Source organism: Hipposideros armiger, unplaced genomic scaffold (genome assembly GCF_001890085.2).
Source record: "Hipposideros armiger isolate ML-2016 unplaced genomic scaffold, ASM189008v1 scaffold_620, whole genome shotgun sequence".
NCBI lineage: Eukaryota > Metazoa > Chordata > Mammalia > Chiroptera > Hipposideridae > Hipposideros > Hipposideros armiger.
In genome coordinates, this window is record NW_017731970.1 from 611,670 (window position 1) to 627,702 (window position 16,033).

A 16,033-nucleotide genomic window follows, 5' to 3' on the forward strand; every position below is an offset into this window, starting at 1 on the left:
AGAAAAAGATAGTCCGAGGAATACAATCAATAACGTTGTAAGCATTTCTTAGGGGCCCAGATGGACCAATGCCCTTTTGGGGAGTCCACTTCATAGTTGATGTAGAGGCCTTACCACCGCATTGTATTTCTGAAACTGATGTTGAATAATACTGTATGTCAACTATAATTATATATACATATAACCTCGGGACACAGAGTAGAGTGCGGGAACGGATTCAATGGAATTGTAATAGATAAGCATGATATTGGGGGTGGGAGGGCAGTGGATGGGGGAGGGGGATTGTTACTTTGTGAGGGTGAAAAGGGTAACTATTGCATTGTTCTGTACACCTGAAACTAACAATAAAAAAAAAAAAAAAAAAAAAAGAATATCCGACAGCTTTATTCATAAAAACCAGAAACTGGAAACAATCTAGATGCCCATCAACATGAGCACGAATAGCCTAACATAATCTATCATGGAATACTACTCAGGAATGAAAAAGAATGAATACTGACAGATGCAAAAAAGATGGATGAATCTCAACAATATGCTATGTGAAAGAAGCTGAACAAAAAATGTATATACCATAGGAAATCATTTATATAAAATTCTGTAATAGGCAAAACTAACCTATGGTCACAGAAAACAGATGAGTGGTTGCTTTTGTGAGGGGGAGGGTATGGACTAGGAAGGGGTACAAGGGAACTCTCTAGGTGATAGAAATGTTCTGTGTCTTGATAAACTGTATGATACGCTTAAGACTATAGCGTTTCATGATATGTAAATTATACTTGAAAAACAGCACACCAAAGAGAAAATGTCTGTGGTATATATTTCCAAAGGACTCATTTAGAATGAATGTCTGTGAGTCAGTAATAAAAGACAACCCAACAGAAAAGTAGAAAAAGACTTGAATGGGTGCCTCACAAAAGGAGATACGGTAAAACCTTGGTTTGCGAATAACTTGGTTTGCGAGTGTTCCACAAGGCGAGCAAACATTTCTAATACACTTTAACTTGGTAAATGAGTGATGTCTTGCAATACGAGTAGTTTGTTTCCGGAATGAATTATGTTGGCAAATCGAGGTACTACTGTATTCAAACTGCCAATAAGCATGCAAACAGGTACTCAACACTGTTTGTCATCAAAGAAATGCAAATTAAAACCACACCATTATGTCACCACAGAAGATGAAGAACGAAAACACCAAGTGTTGGAAAAAACATGGAGCACTCATACAGCAAGGGGTGTAAATTAGTAGAACCACTCTGAAAAATTGGTAGTATCCACTACACCTGAACATATGAGTACATGTCCCCCATGACCTAGCAATTCTCCTCCTAAGTATATACCCAACAGAAATACATGCAATTATTCCACAGAAGTCATGTGCAAGAATACTCAAAGTAGCACTATTCATAATTGCCCAAATGTGGAAAAAACCCATAGGTGAGAAAAGTCATCGAGTATGGTACATTCAAAGGAAGAAATACTACACAGTAATGAAGTAACCACATGGACCAATCTCACAAACATATTGAATGAAAGTAGCCAGACACAAAGAATAAAGGCACAACTTGTATAACATGCAAAAATAAGAAAACTGCATCTATGACGTCAGAAGTCACGATAGTAATTTTCTGGTCGGGGGTAGAGGACACTTTCTAGGAGACATGAGGGTGCTTCTGAGGGTGCAGTAATATACTGTTTCGGGTTTACTTTGTGAAACTTCATCAAGCTATTCAGTTAGGTTTGTGTACTTTTCTGTACGTAGGTTATATAAGAAAATTCACATTGGAAAAGGTGAGAAAAGCGAGTGCTCAATATTTCTTAGGATAAACCTATGTTTGTTTCAAAATGTGTTACATTCCAACCAGACATTATGAACCTCCTCACAGATGTACACACCATCACCAAGGAAGGAGTATTAGCAAAAACTAAAATAATGTGAACTGAAACGTGGGCAAGTATTTAGAGCTAACTGCCGCTTTACAGGAAATACAGGGGACAGAGGAACATGTTCAAGGACACCGCTGGGATGCAATCGGCAAAGACCAGAATAAGGGAAATTCTTTAAGGCAAAAAAACCCCACAAAAACCAAACAAACAAACAAACAAACAAAAAACAAACAAAAAAAAACCAACCCCAGTATCTTTAACAAATAAATGAGAAAAAAAAGATAAGAGGAGATTAACTCTCACATGGACCCTAAGAGGATTCCAATTCAAACAAAGAGCTTTTTAAAAGAAGTACATTCACAGTCTGACCAGGGAAATATGAACACTTATTGGATATTTGACGAAATGAAGGAAATGTAGGGTTTTTTTCTAGTGATGGTACTATTGTAGCTATGTTGAAAAGGGGAATCCTTGTCTCTTAGAAATGCAAAATGAAATATTTAAGATAAAATGATATGACCTCTATGACTTAATCCAAAATAATCAGGAGATGGAAAAACGGAGTAAGACAGGCCACAGTTGCAGACAGCTGAAGCTGGGTGTCCAGCACATGGGGCTTCTTATGCAATTCTCTCTACTAAGTTTAGAATTTTCCACAAGAAAACATTTTAAAATACTGGAGATCCAACTTAAACAATGGACTATACACGTGGCAGACAACTGAAACAGCCTTTCACACCAACCATAAACCTCTCCATAAGACTAATGAAAACTTTCTGAGTATTTTCAAAGAAATATTATCCAAACCTCTGGGTTAAATAAACTCCAAAGATTTTCATTGTCCTGTAGAAGATAACACCCAAAATCTTGGCAGAAAAAAAAAACCCTGATGGGCAGCACTTTCATGATCTCACTCTACTATTTTTAATGCCCTTGATAACAGCTCTGAATGTAAACTTGAACTTAGTGAGGCGTGTACCTCTGGGCAGGAAAAAACTTCAGAAGTGTCTTCTTTCCTATTTTTAAATCTGAGGAAAGACAGTAACTTTACGTTGAAAAAATGTTTGGAAAATACTGTAACAGACCAAATATTGCTTCTCTTACAACAAAGCCCTCTTCTCTCCACATATGTTGGTAGATATGAGGGGAAAAGAGCCAGGCTGGAAGTCCCTAAAACACCCACCTTTTTACAGGTGAGTGTTTAGCAATTTTTATTCCTTCTGATTTTATAAAAACTAACTTATTTTTATTAATAAAATAAAAATATTAATATTTTTCAACAAGGAAAATCCTATAATTCACCATCTTCACCCTTTCCTTATTCATACATATATATATTTAATATCATTTAAGTATCTATGTACAATGTTGTATTCAGCTCTCTTCATGTATTCTGTCTTACCCGTTTTTCTATAGGCTACATAATCTTGGTAAGTGTCATTTTGGTGTACTTAATTAAAATAATATATCTTTTAAAAAACTGATCTATAGCTAATAATATGGTGTTGTATATTTCAAAGTTGCAGAGATTAGATCTTAAGTATTCTCACCACAAAAAGAGTTAACTATGTGGGGTGATGAATGTGTTATCTTGGTCTCAATAATCATTCTACAAACCATCACAATGCACACTTTAGATTTATACAATTATATTTGTCAATAATTCCTCAATAAAGTTAAAAAATTTTTTAATTGATCTAACTAAAATAATTCAAGAAATTACCATTTTCCTTTGGAAACTCCAAATGTTACAAAGCCAGAGTTAGGAATTACTAATCCGTGCGATTATTCTAAACATGCTCTAATTTGGTTCCAAGTTCTCAGTTCTCAGAGGTCTCTGCTTGAGTTAGGTGAGAAGTGTCACTGCAGGCCCTCAGCGTGTGGGTTAGTGGGACAGAACAAACATCACGTGTTTGTTTCTTATAGGGACAGAGGCACAAAGCTTTGCAACTGATACACTTTAAGAGGCTCTCTATGAATTCTCTGGTGTGCCACAGGGAGTGGCTGAGATGGCATGGATTACTGCCATGAGGTTGGGGGTGGGGAAAGGCAACCATTGCCAGCTCCACACTGGCCTCTCCACAGCACATTCCCGCAGTGCCTTAAATGCCTCCATGTCTATACACTCCTCTCTGATGGCCCCGGCTAGACATGGTCTCAGCTCCCCTGAACATCAATACTCCTTTATTTTACCTCTTTCGGGACATACCCTGTGTTGTCCAATAGACTTCCCCACAACGGTGAAATCGACTAAGTTTACTGGGCTGTATTTTAATAAAGAAGCCAAGGCTGACTCAACTCTGTATCGCTAGAGCACCCATTAAGATGCTGAGAGGAGCAGGTCTTCACCATTAGTCCATTCAATGGATGCAAAAGTAGGCTGGGAGCATGAGCCATCCGACCATGCACTTGGAACGGCACTCCATCCTGGAAGAGGAGGTTCTTTTCAGCTGACAAGATTTAATATCCTACTTTGCATTTGGTGTGGTCTATTTAAATTTTACTACTAATTGTTTCATAGAAAATATTGAAGGTTTGGAAACGAAGGTCATGTATGGGCATTCTTCTAAGAGCTTAATCATGAAAAAAGGCAAAAGTCTTGATTGATTAAGTAATACCTGAGGCGCCTGCTGGTGACATCATTCTACTCCCAACCACCTGTATTTCATTCTGCCCCCCATCTTTTGTAGTCTGTCAAAGGTACCCCAAACACTGCTTGGCCCACTGTTGTACGTATTTCTTAGAAGATGTTACTGGACCCTGTCTATTACGAAAAACCACCTTCTGTAACATGAGTAGTATAGCCATTTTTAAAAAAAAAAACAGAATTTTTACTTCTAATTTAACCCAAGAAAGCACTAGGTTAAATGTGCCCTGTCTTGTTTTAAGCACTACTTTCAGAAATTAAATTTTCAATTCTCACATTCTTCCACCATCAATAAGTTTTCAGGACCAATGAGAAAACTGCCCGGGTGTGTAAATGCCTGAAACTGTTATCACTGACCATGAAGAAATGTATTTGACAGCTATTATACAGATCATCACTCATTGGAGGAAAGATATTATATAGTTCTAAGTATTGCTATACTTGAAACAAATTTATTAAAGGATGAAATTCAAGAATGAACTTTAGACTATTCTCATCGCTGGCTTGTTTTGCTAGGTACAGAAGCCTATTTGGATGTTGGTGCACACTGTGAATATTTCATCCACAGAATACAGGGAGCTTTCATTAGAACAAGAGAGAGAAAAACCTATAGTCTGCAGAACAAAAGCTAAGAGTTCCAAGTTTCAGTGGCCATGTTTCCCATAGGGCTATTGTATAGAAGAGTAATACTATATTTTTTTCTATTCACAGATGGAAAAGAGTAAAATTTTGCTTTATATAAGCCCAATAGCAATAATCTTGCATGGGTTTCAGAAAAATGATACACATTTTACTGTGGGATAATGAGGGCCATTAGTTATTAGAGAGAACAAATCATTCTCTTTCAATTCAACAGACTTATTCATTCACTCATTTAATAGACTATCCTCTCTCCTTTTCACTGAAATGGCCTTCCCATACAGAACACCAGGCCATGCAACATGCCACCAGACAGACTTCAGGAGGTATCTTGATGGGGAGAAATAGAAAAATTTCAAAGTGAAGCCACAGGATAAAAACCAACACTTGATGCTTGCCTTTCATTTCAAGGAAAGCAGTATAAAAGCAATAGAAAAAGAAAAAGGTAGTTGAAAAATATAGTTGCTCTCCACAAAAGAGTCTTAAATATAAAAAATCATGAACTTAATAATTTTCCTAAATGAAATTATGCCATTATTCCTGATTTCTTTGTACTCACTCAAAGGACAAAGTATCAAACTTCACTAAAGTTTCAACACTATAATACATTTCATTAATCAAAGATAAAAACTACATTAAAAGCAAGAGAATTATTTTATGTCTGTGATTAGGCAGTTGGAGGGCTTGTATTTTATGTATACATTTGTACACTTCAACTTATTTAACAGTGTCAGTTCACTAACTGCAGTTTTTTTATATAAAGAAAACAGATTTAGAATTTTAAAAACAAATTACAGTAATTTTATGCCTACAGCTTGCACCTCTTAGAAACCACGCACCCCCTAACACTCCCCTTACTTTCCCACCACTTCCCCATCTCCTCCCTCCTCCTCTCTAAAGCCACAGGATAAGTGAGAAATGATAGCAGGGCCCTCAAATCCCCTAGTGAAGAACAGCCACCCTAATTTTTCACTTGGGCTGGAGGAATAAAGGATGCAGATCAAAGTGTAGCTACTGAGTAGGGCAGGGGACAGACGCCTGCAAAGGCCTGCCTGGTAAACCTCAGTGTTTTCTCCAGGTCTTCATGGTGACCAGCTCTTACTGTCCCACACTTCATTAATGTGGGACCTCCTATGAGGGGGGGGGACTACGAGATTCACTACTAATGGAGACCGATATGTGGACGGCAAGGGCTGCAGTGGGAGAAGAGGACGAGCAGGGGAGGAGGGCGGACTGCACAATGACAACCACCTCACATGCCCTCAGTATAAAAACTGCCTTCAAGTGGCAAAGGATAAAAATGAGAAAAAAAAGAGATAAAAAGGGGGAGCAGCAGCAGCTCCTTCAGGGCCGAGGACACAGGCTCTTCTGGTAGCTCTAATCGGCTACCTGGCACTGAGAAGGAGCTGCCCAGAACAGTCTCCGTATTGCCAGGGCGGCACCTAGAGCTTTCAGGTGATGAGGTAGGTGAGGTAGAGACATGGTGGGACCGTGCACAAGCACAGTGGGTTCCCTCTGTAGACTGAGATCGGTCCGTGATAACAGGAACCCTCTGAAGACGGGACCCACCAGGGCTACAGGCTTGGAAAATTACCTGTGAAAACTGGATTTGTAAGGCGGCCTATAAGGCTGCTGCAGTTAGGGTAGTCTGTCTTTAAGCAAGTCAAAATCTTCCCACTACTTAATGTATAATTTGAAAAATTATCTTAAATATGACCCTGGAACCAACAAAATCAGTGTGGTTCCCTCTTGGTATGCGTGTCTTGAGCGTTCTGAGCGGGCATCAGGCTATCTGCTGGGCACCCTTTACTCCATCGCTCTTTGGCTGAAACACAAGGCTCCACGCTTGGCTTGTAATGTCACCCATGGGGCGGGGCCTGTTCCATTTACCCCTCCTCAGTACTGCAAATTCACGACCATTTGATGATACAAATGGAAAAACTGGGAGTCTAACCTAAACAAAGAAATCATTTTGCTCAGGGCTTTTCAGTGGGGAGGAGTGGGGCTCCCAGTGGGGACAGAAGGGGAGGACGAAGCTCCTGTGCCTTCACATCCACGCCACCCCACTCCTGGCTGAGGACATGTGTCACCACCTCTCAGAGCTAAGAAGGGCAGTACAGGTTAGCACAGCGGTTAAGTTTTGGAGTCACGCAGAGCTAGGTCCCTATCCAGTCACAGCCAGCCACTTACTAGCTATGTGACAAGACCAAGTAACTTACTCCTCTAAGTCTCGGCTCCCTTCTCTGTAAAGTGAAATTAATACAACGTACCCTCATGAGGCTGTTGCAAGGATTAAATGAGAAACATAAGCGAAGTACTTATCACAGCATCCAGTAGAGTAAGCATTCAACGCAGAGGAGAGGAAAAAAAGAAGGGAGCTAAAAAATGTTGTGCACTTACCCTCCCACCTCCCAGCTGAGGATTTATAAATATCATCAAATACAACTCAACTTTGAGAATACATTATATGATGATTTGGGTAGCAGAATTTTATCTTCCTAATTATGTTTTGCTTAGGCAAATGTCAAAAATGAGCTTCCACTTCCAGAACAGACACTGATGGGATAGTGGAAATGGGGCTGGCAGGAGGAGCTCAGACACATACTCAGCAGGGGCAGGATGGCAAATATGTGACTTGATGATTCATCCATCCAATCTCAGTCCACAGACGTGCACTGAGCACAAACTATGTGCAAATCTCATGGACTGGGGGAGTGTGGGCATACTTATGTAGGAGCCTGGCAAGAGGGGGGGATGTGGCTAACGTCACTCACTGACCACGCCCTCTGCTCCCAGACAGTGTGGAGTGTCTCATGTACATCATCTTATCTCTCCCTCAGAGCAACTCTAGTTCATGACACCAGAAACCAAGGCTTAGGCCAAGGTGTAGAGGCTTACCAAAGCCACAGAGCCACAACCAACATTTGAACCTAAGGCCCTAGGATGCAGAAGCCCACATCGTAAGCCAGATGTTTCCATGAGAAGAGGGGGGAGAATTTTCTATGAAGCAGGGACCCTGAATATACTGATTAAGAAATAAGGCTAGAAACACAGGTTGGAGCTAGAAAGTTAGAGTCTATAACTTCCAAAGATGTCTCTGAACTTGACATATAGTGAGGAGCCACCTAAGGACTTCATTAGACAGTACTCTAAAAATATTCATGTGTGCGTACAACGGAATAGAGAGTGGACAGCTTAAGGCAATATAACTTTACATGCTGGTCGTCTAGAAATGAAATCATGACAGGATATGAAATATATTTCTAAGCAAGAGATGACAATCTGGTGACACAGCAAAAAGTGAAAGAAACACTGAGGTTTCAGGTTGGTTGGCACCTCCTAGGATGTTAGGAATCAGCCAATTCCTAGAAGATAACAGTGAGTCCGATTTCAGAAGAATTTAAATGCAAGTGAGAATAGGCTACTCACAGGGAATTGAATACTAAAACTTAAATTTTCAATGTTAAAAAATGGGTGTTTTCTCGCTTTACATGACAATACCTTTAGAGACAAAGAGAAAATGAGCCAATAATCAAGATACCGTCAATCTCCTTATTAATGGCACTTCACTAATTAAAACTACAACAACATAAACTCAGAGACTTATAATGGTGCAGAAAATCCTCTCCATCCTTTCTTTTACCTCCTCTCCCTCCCCTCAGCATTTACTGAGTACCAACTATGGAGCAAGCATGTGGTTACAGAGGTAACCAAGTATGCGGGTTTCACAGTCCATGTGAGGGGAGACAGACATTGGTCACCAAACCACCACAAAGATAAATGCCCAACTACAAACCAAGAAGTGCTGGCTCGACACAGCGCCATGCCTACAGAAGGACCGACAACAGTCAAAGGAGGGACAGTGCGCGTGGCTGTCCCCACATGAGTGGCTACATGAGCTCAGGGACTTACCTAACCACATTGCAATGAGGACAGCATCAATTCCATCTATGGGCTCACAGATCCGAGCCACGACTGGGTGGATCTGCTGGGCCAGGTAGTACTGGGTATCAATGGTTAAATTGTCCTGTTTCTGCAGCTGCTCAGGTGCATAGGCCCTCTGACTTGCGCTGTGATTTGACCCATCCTGCAAGAGGACATGGTACAGGTACAGGTGTGAGAAATTCAAACAAACACACACACACATACACACAAACACACACACACCTCTGCTTGGTCAAAAAGAAGGACAACAATTCAAATTTTGTGTATTTAATTCCAAACACCAAGAAGTCCTTTTGACCTATTGGTGAAAATTTCATGCGCATCTAAGAGTAGGAAGATGAAGGAGAACATCTCGCCCACTGTCCAAGAATGTAAATCCAGCAGCATGTGCTGTGTTCTATTTTTTGTTGAAACATGAAACCAACAAGATGGCATAACTTGATTAAATAATTCCACCTGCCACATCACAGAAACACATTGAAAGGACTTGCTAACCATTAGTCTAGTCACAAGGGCCTTTTCAGAGTGATAACAAGAAACATGTGTGGTCCTTTTATTATGTTAATGCATGCCTTCATGCAGGCATTATAGTCATAGTATCATCCTAAGGACTCAGGGGTAATGCTTCCCTTGAGAGCTCTATGTATCATTGAAAAGCAACAGAGCAAGGGGAAAAGACAGGGGAATGAAACCCAGAGTCATCACTTATGTACAAGATAGAATAGGTAAGAGTAAAATTAATGAGATCTGGTGGACTGGCAGTGCCCTAGAAACAAAATATTTGGCCACCGGAATGAAAGGCATGTCACTTTGTGCTGTTTACGTGGCTCTTCCTCAAGGCGAGGAAGACAGGTCAGAGAGCCTTTCAAGGGCTTCCACTTAACTCTATACAAAAGTTGTGACATTCCTTATCATTGGCCCATATACAGCCCTGTGAGTGATGTCACCATCATCTGTGATTCAAAAAGGCATCACTCTACTGGACCAATATCCAATTCACTCCACTCTTCCTCTCGTCTGCAACAACAGAATTTAACATTGAGCTAGTAAAATTATAACTACTCACAGTGCTCAGCTGCTCTGCAAAACTGATTATACAGTGAGTCCTATTCTTTCATTCCTGCTACAATCAGTCCCTTCTCAGCTCAGGGCCCCAGCCCAAGGCAGAAGCAACCTTCCACAGGGCTCTTTACCAGCGACTGGAGGAGGGGCCTCCTCCTCTGGCTAGGCACCAAATGGAAAAAAACTGGGACGTTTATCAACTAGGCTCTACCTATTCTACAATAAGATACAACAAAGAACCAAGAAAGGAAGTAAAGCACAGATTAAAAGAATTGCTTATAATTATTTTTCAGGCGTTTACAACAGTAAAAAAAAATTAGGCAGAATTAATCACCTTTAATTATTTCCCTTTTAGAAGTTTGAATTGTTAGATGAGAGTACAGTGATAGCCAATGAGAAAAAGAGTGTGAAACATCCTTGGGCAGTGTCTTTATGCACCACAGTTGCATTCAGACTGGCTTTTAACAAACACGTAAAATCTGATTAATTTATAGAATTAGAGTTTTTGGGGTTTTTTTTGAAGATTTTTATAGGGGAATTGGGGGGATGGGAGCAGTGCTGGGGAATTGGGGCAAGGGGAACAGACAAGTTGCTGTCGTTTTGTTCTTCAGTCTAGTTGTGGAGGACGTTGCTTCACTGGCCCAAGTTGGTACCATCATTGCGCTGTTCCCGGGTGAGGCAGATCCGTCGCCGGCTTCTGGATGGCGGCTCACTGCGGCTGCTGGCCGCTCACGCTGGCTGCTGGCTACACACGGTAGCCCATGGCAACCCACTACAGCAGGGGCTACAGCCTACGCCATCGCCGGCGACTCATGGCAGCCCAGCTCCAGGTTGAGCTGTTGTTCAGCATCTTAGCTGTGGAGGGCAGTGTCACTGGCCCTCATATGTGGGATCCGAACCGGGGCCCTCTGGCATCCCAAGCCAGTTCTTAACCATCGCGCCACTCGGCCGGCCCGAATTAGAGTTTTTTTAAAATTGGGCTGTCCTTAATATTGTAGCAATATTGAGTTTACTAAATTTTAATGGTGAATAAAAATCAGATTTGTAGAAGCAAATTTTTTTTAAAGCACTTGAGTTACTTTCCAATATATCATTAGAAGATGTTCTCATAGGAAAGTATGTTTGTAAAAAAGCAGTTGAGGGCCGGCCGAGTGGCGCGATGGTTAAGAACTCGCTTGGGATGCCAGAGGGCCCTGGTTCGGATCCCACATATGAGGGCCAGTGACACTGCCCTCTACAGCTAAGATGCTGAATGACAGCTCAACCTGGAGCTGGGCTGCCATGAGTCGCCGGCGACGGCGTAGGCTGCACTCCCTGTGGCAGTGGGTTGCCATGGGCTACCGTGTGTAGCCAGCAGCCAGCGTGAGCGGCCAGCAGCCGCAGTGAGCGGCCGTCCAGAAGCCGGCGACTGATCTGCCTCGCCAGAGAAGAGCGCAATGATGGTGCCAACTTGGGCCAGTGAAGCAACGTCCTCCACAACTAGATTGAAGAACAAAACGACAGCAACTTGTCTGTTCCCCTTCCCCCAATTCCCCAGCACTGTTCCCATTCCCCAATTCCCCAATAAAAATCTTAAAAAAAAAAGCAGTTGACAATTTCTGCACATATTCTCAACTGAAAAAGATTTTACTTTAAATATCCGCACAAAAGACTAGTTTTAACAGTAACCCAAACACATTTCTTATTGTATTTAAAAAATCTGAGCTTAAACATGACTAAATTCAAAAGAATTGATAAGATGACAGGTTTTGCTGCATTGTATTGGAAAAACATTTAGGCTGTGACATAAGATCTACCCCTCAAAGACCTAATTCCCAAACCTAGCAAGACCCCATGGTGTATGCAGCAATGTGTAGCATACACCTTTAAAAACAGATTAAGGAGCAATGTTGGTCTTCCTTGAAGTGCCCATGTAGTAATTTGTGAACTTCAAAGCGCATACTTTGCACAGACAACCAGGTGCAGTCAATTAATTCAAAACTATGTAGTCATCTTTAGTAGGAAACTAATGGAAAAAAATTTTTAAACAGGTGACAAATGGGTCCCTTCAAATGTTATAGGCATGACTTATGGACATTATGTCCACTGAAAGTTAAATAATTAAGAATTTAAAACTTAACCAACAAGAAGTTGATTTCAGAGCTCAGCAAATAATTCATGTAGGTTTTACAAGACCATGAACTATAATATAAATTAGGTACCAAAAATATTACCCTAAACTCAACTGAATTTATAATCTGAATACATTATCCGTAGAATACTATATTCTCAATGTAAATTTTAAACAAAATAGAACCTGTTCAGGAGATAGGCTATTCTTGGAGGGCGCCTCTGCTTAGAGCAATAAGCAGTTCTCTTAAAATGTCTAATCATACATTTTCAAAAAATATGGTTGTGTTATGAAGCACAGAAAGAATAATTTGAGTGCTTAAAAGCAAAAGAGGTAGGCAGTTTTCGTGAAAGTAGGTGTGTCCCACTGTTAGGGGGAAAAGGCAAATTAAAGTCCTATTGCTCTTCTTTGGATACAGTAAGAAGAATAAATAAATAGGAAGAAACATAAACTGCAGTTTTAACAAGCAAGTAAGTTAAGGTCCAGTACCAGTGGATGGGGGAAATGTTGAAAAGACGTCAAACTGGATTTATTGTACTATGTTAACATTAGCATTTAAGCTTTTCTGTACCATTAAGACCTGCGAAGAAGAAATCATAAGACCTACTATTTAGTCCTCAAGGAACACAAGCTTGACTTTTAAATACATCGGTCATACTACCATACATCTCCATCCCAGGTTTTAGCCAAAATATACCTCTGGCTGGATTCCATTATTAGATGCTATTTCACAGAACCCATACATACATTTTAAAATTTGTATGCTGCCATCTGCTCCTGTCATTAATAATCTAAGAGTTTTTCCACGTGTGTGAAGACATAAGTGGAAAAAAAACTAGCCTATTTACCAAAGTCTTTATTTGCATAATAGGAAAATCATTTTTTTGAGGTGAGACTTGTCAGAGGCAATATGCAAAGCACATTAAGGGCTTGAGCGAGTCAGACATTTGTGGAAATATTGTTTTGCAGGAATTGGCTTTCTGTAACAGTTCTTAATCAAGAGTAACCCTAGGAGGGAGACAGAGTCAAGTGCTCATTCCTGTCCAGGTACTTACATCATTTGTTATGGACTTCATCTACAGTACCGAGCAGATATTAGCAAACAACTTTTAAATTTTGAAAAGACTCTGATTTAAAAACACATTGATTGTAGTTCAATGAAGGTCAATCATACTGCAGTGAAGCTTAGGGCTTATCTAAAAATGTTTACTGTAATAACACAATGCAATAATTAATTAATTAAAAAGGAAGTCTTATTCAGATGAATTATGCCTTTTGGTAGACAGACCACACCATAGTAATTTTAAGGAATTTGGATAAAAGCTATGGACGGACTTATTTTTCTTTTTAATAGAGAGAAGAAACGAGACCTCTCCATTGTTCCAACTGGAGTTGTGTTTTCAAAAGAAAAAAATGCTCTTCTGTCCTACCCCTTCTCCCCATTCCTGTTAGAGGCATGCTGCTCTCCAAAGAAGCGAGTTACTGTGTTCTAGAAGGCCGTGAGGCTCCTTAGAGGTGCGCTGTGAGACAGGGAGAAGGTAAAGAGGGGGGTTCTGGCCCCTTCCACTCAAAAGAAAAAGAAATGAAACTGGTACATTGTGTTTTCTTCGTAAGACATGGTTTTTAGGATCTCTCACCTTTCTCCACGTATCACGCATTTCCTATTTTTTTTCAAGTAACTACAGTAAAACCTTGGATTGCGAGTAACGTGGTCTGCAAGTATTCCACAAGACGAGCAAACGTTTCTAACACATTTTAACATGGTAAACGAGTGATGTCTTGCAATACGAGTAGTTTGTTTCTGGAACGAATTACGCTCGCAAACCAAGGTATTACTGTATTTGAACACAGGCTAGGGAAAAACGCATTTACTCTCCTATTCTACCAATATCCATAATGGAAACTGTTGCAAAAGGAATGATAAAGGACTACTGCTAACCATATGGCCAAACTTATATACATTATCATTAAAGCTAATTTAGGGTAGGAACAGTAGTTAACTGTTATACACCTGTCTCACCAAAATAATTTCAATGACCCGAAACACTGGTCTTTAATGGTTTACGGAAATTTTTATAAAATATGCCATACTCCTGACTAATGTTTTCCTGCTATAAAACCAACCACACTAAACCATCTCTTGACAGCATCAATTATTTGGAAGACTACTAAATAAGACACTGTGGGGATCTGGATTTGACTATGAACTCTTAAGTAGTATGAGAGTCTTGTTAATTAATTATGACAGTTTTACCTGACAGATGACATACGATACGGTATCTCCAGCTTTCACCTTCCTACCTCCTTGAGAATTTATCCAGAGGGCAACATGTACGTGAGGCAGGCTTTTTTTGTCAGGATAATCCTGGGGATCCTTTGTTAATGCCTAAAAGACAAAAAAAAAGAGAATGAAAAGCCCCGATCTTTAAAATAAAACCCTTCTCATATATAGACTAATACATCTTTGCTAGAGTCACACGAGCCACATCAACATAAAAATGACAGAAGCTGTATGTAGAAAACATTTTCACAGAATCTTGAGACATTCCATCCTCAAGGCTCCTCTCTCCTTCATTTAGTAACTACTATAACCAGATGCAACCCTGACAAAAAAGAAATGGACCATGGCACACACCGTAATACTTGGATAAAAAAAAATAAGACTATAAATTCTGTCTTCTTGCAGCTTTACAGTTTCTCCTAATTTTTGCAATTCTCTCACCAAATTAACTGATCAGTTAGGACAATGGATGATGGATAACAGCTATGCTTTTCTAGCCTAACCAAATCCCAAAGGCACCAGAAATCACTGAACTTACTCACACTGTCACCGTAAGCTCTACAAAGGCAGAATTAGTGAGTTCAAGAGAAAGTAAGTGCCACGAGAGTAGGAACACAGCAAACTTGCTCACAGCTGCATTCCCAGTGCTCAGAGCAATGCTTGGTGTATAGAAGCAACCAAATGTTTGCAGAATAATGATTTCACTCATCCTGCAATAATTCACTAAGTTCAAGCACTGTTAACGACGTACTGTGAGATGAACAAGACCATCATCTGTTATTAGTAAATGACTCCTCATTCCACAAAAAAGCAACATCAACAAAACTCAAACCTCTAAAATAAGCTGTATGTGCCATGAGGGAGATGTGAACAAGTGTTATGGAGAGAGATAAGAGAGGCAAAGATCACTTGCACCTGAGAGTAGAAACCATGGAAGAAAAGAAACTGAAGCAGGCACGTGAAAGTAAAACAAGATTTGAAGAAAATGTGACAGGGGCGCAAAGATTCTAGGCAGAGAAAAAAGCAACAGTTTAAAGCAAGAGGTGAGAGAAAATACAGTCTTTTGGACTGTAACTCAATATGCACAAGGGGCGGGGAGGAAAATATATTGCTCTGTAAAAGGTGGATTTCATAAGAGAAAGAACAGGGAACATGGTGCTGCATTACTAGGTCACCTAAGTGTGGTAGGCAGACCCCTAGTGGTTCCTGACACACTTTCAGGGGGTTGTGAGATGAAAACTATTTTCCTAACAATACTATTTGCACTGATCATGCAGAAGCAATGGTCAGGAAAGGTTCTAGTATCTTATAAACATGAAACAGGGCAGCAGTACCAAACCACTGTATTCTTCACCACCACACACTCAGTTTAAAAAAAAAAAGCAGGGGGCCGGCCGAAGGGCGCGATGGTTAAGAACTGGCTTGCGACGCCAGAGGGCCCTGGTTCGGATCCCACATATGAGGG

At 40.3% G+C, this 16,033-nt stretch overlaps 1 protein-coding gene across 1 annotated transcript in view; it reads right to left on the minus strand.

Annotated features, from left to right (window-relative positions):
* Window positions 1-16,033, minus strand: part of POLA1 (DNA polymerase alpha 1, catalytic subunit) — a 319,056-nt gene that overhangs the window by 167,878 nt on the left and 135,145 nt on the right. Inside the window, exons 31-32 of the mRNA XM_019625246.1 lie at window positions 14,542-14,673; window positions 9,083-9,257 (exon numbers count right to left, since the gene is read on the minus strand). Of these exons, the coding sequence (XP_019480791.1) occupies window positions 9,083-9,257; window positions 14,542-14,673 (307 nt within the window). The remainder of the gene's footprint in view (window positions 1-9,082; window positions 9,258-14,541; window positions 14,674-16,033) is intronic.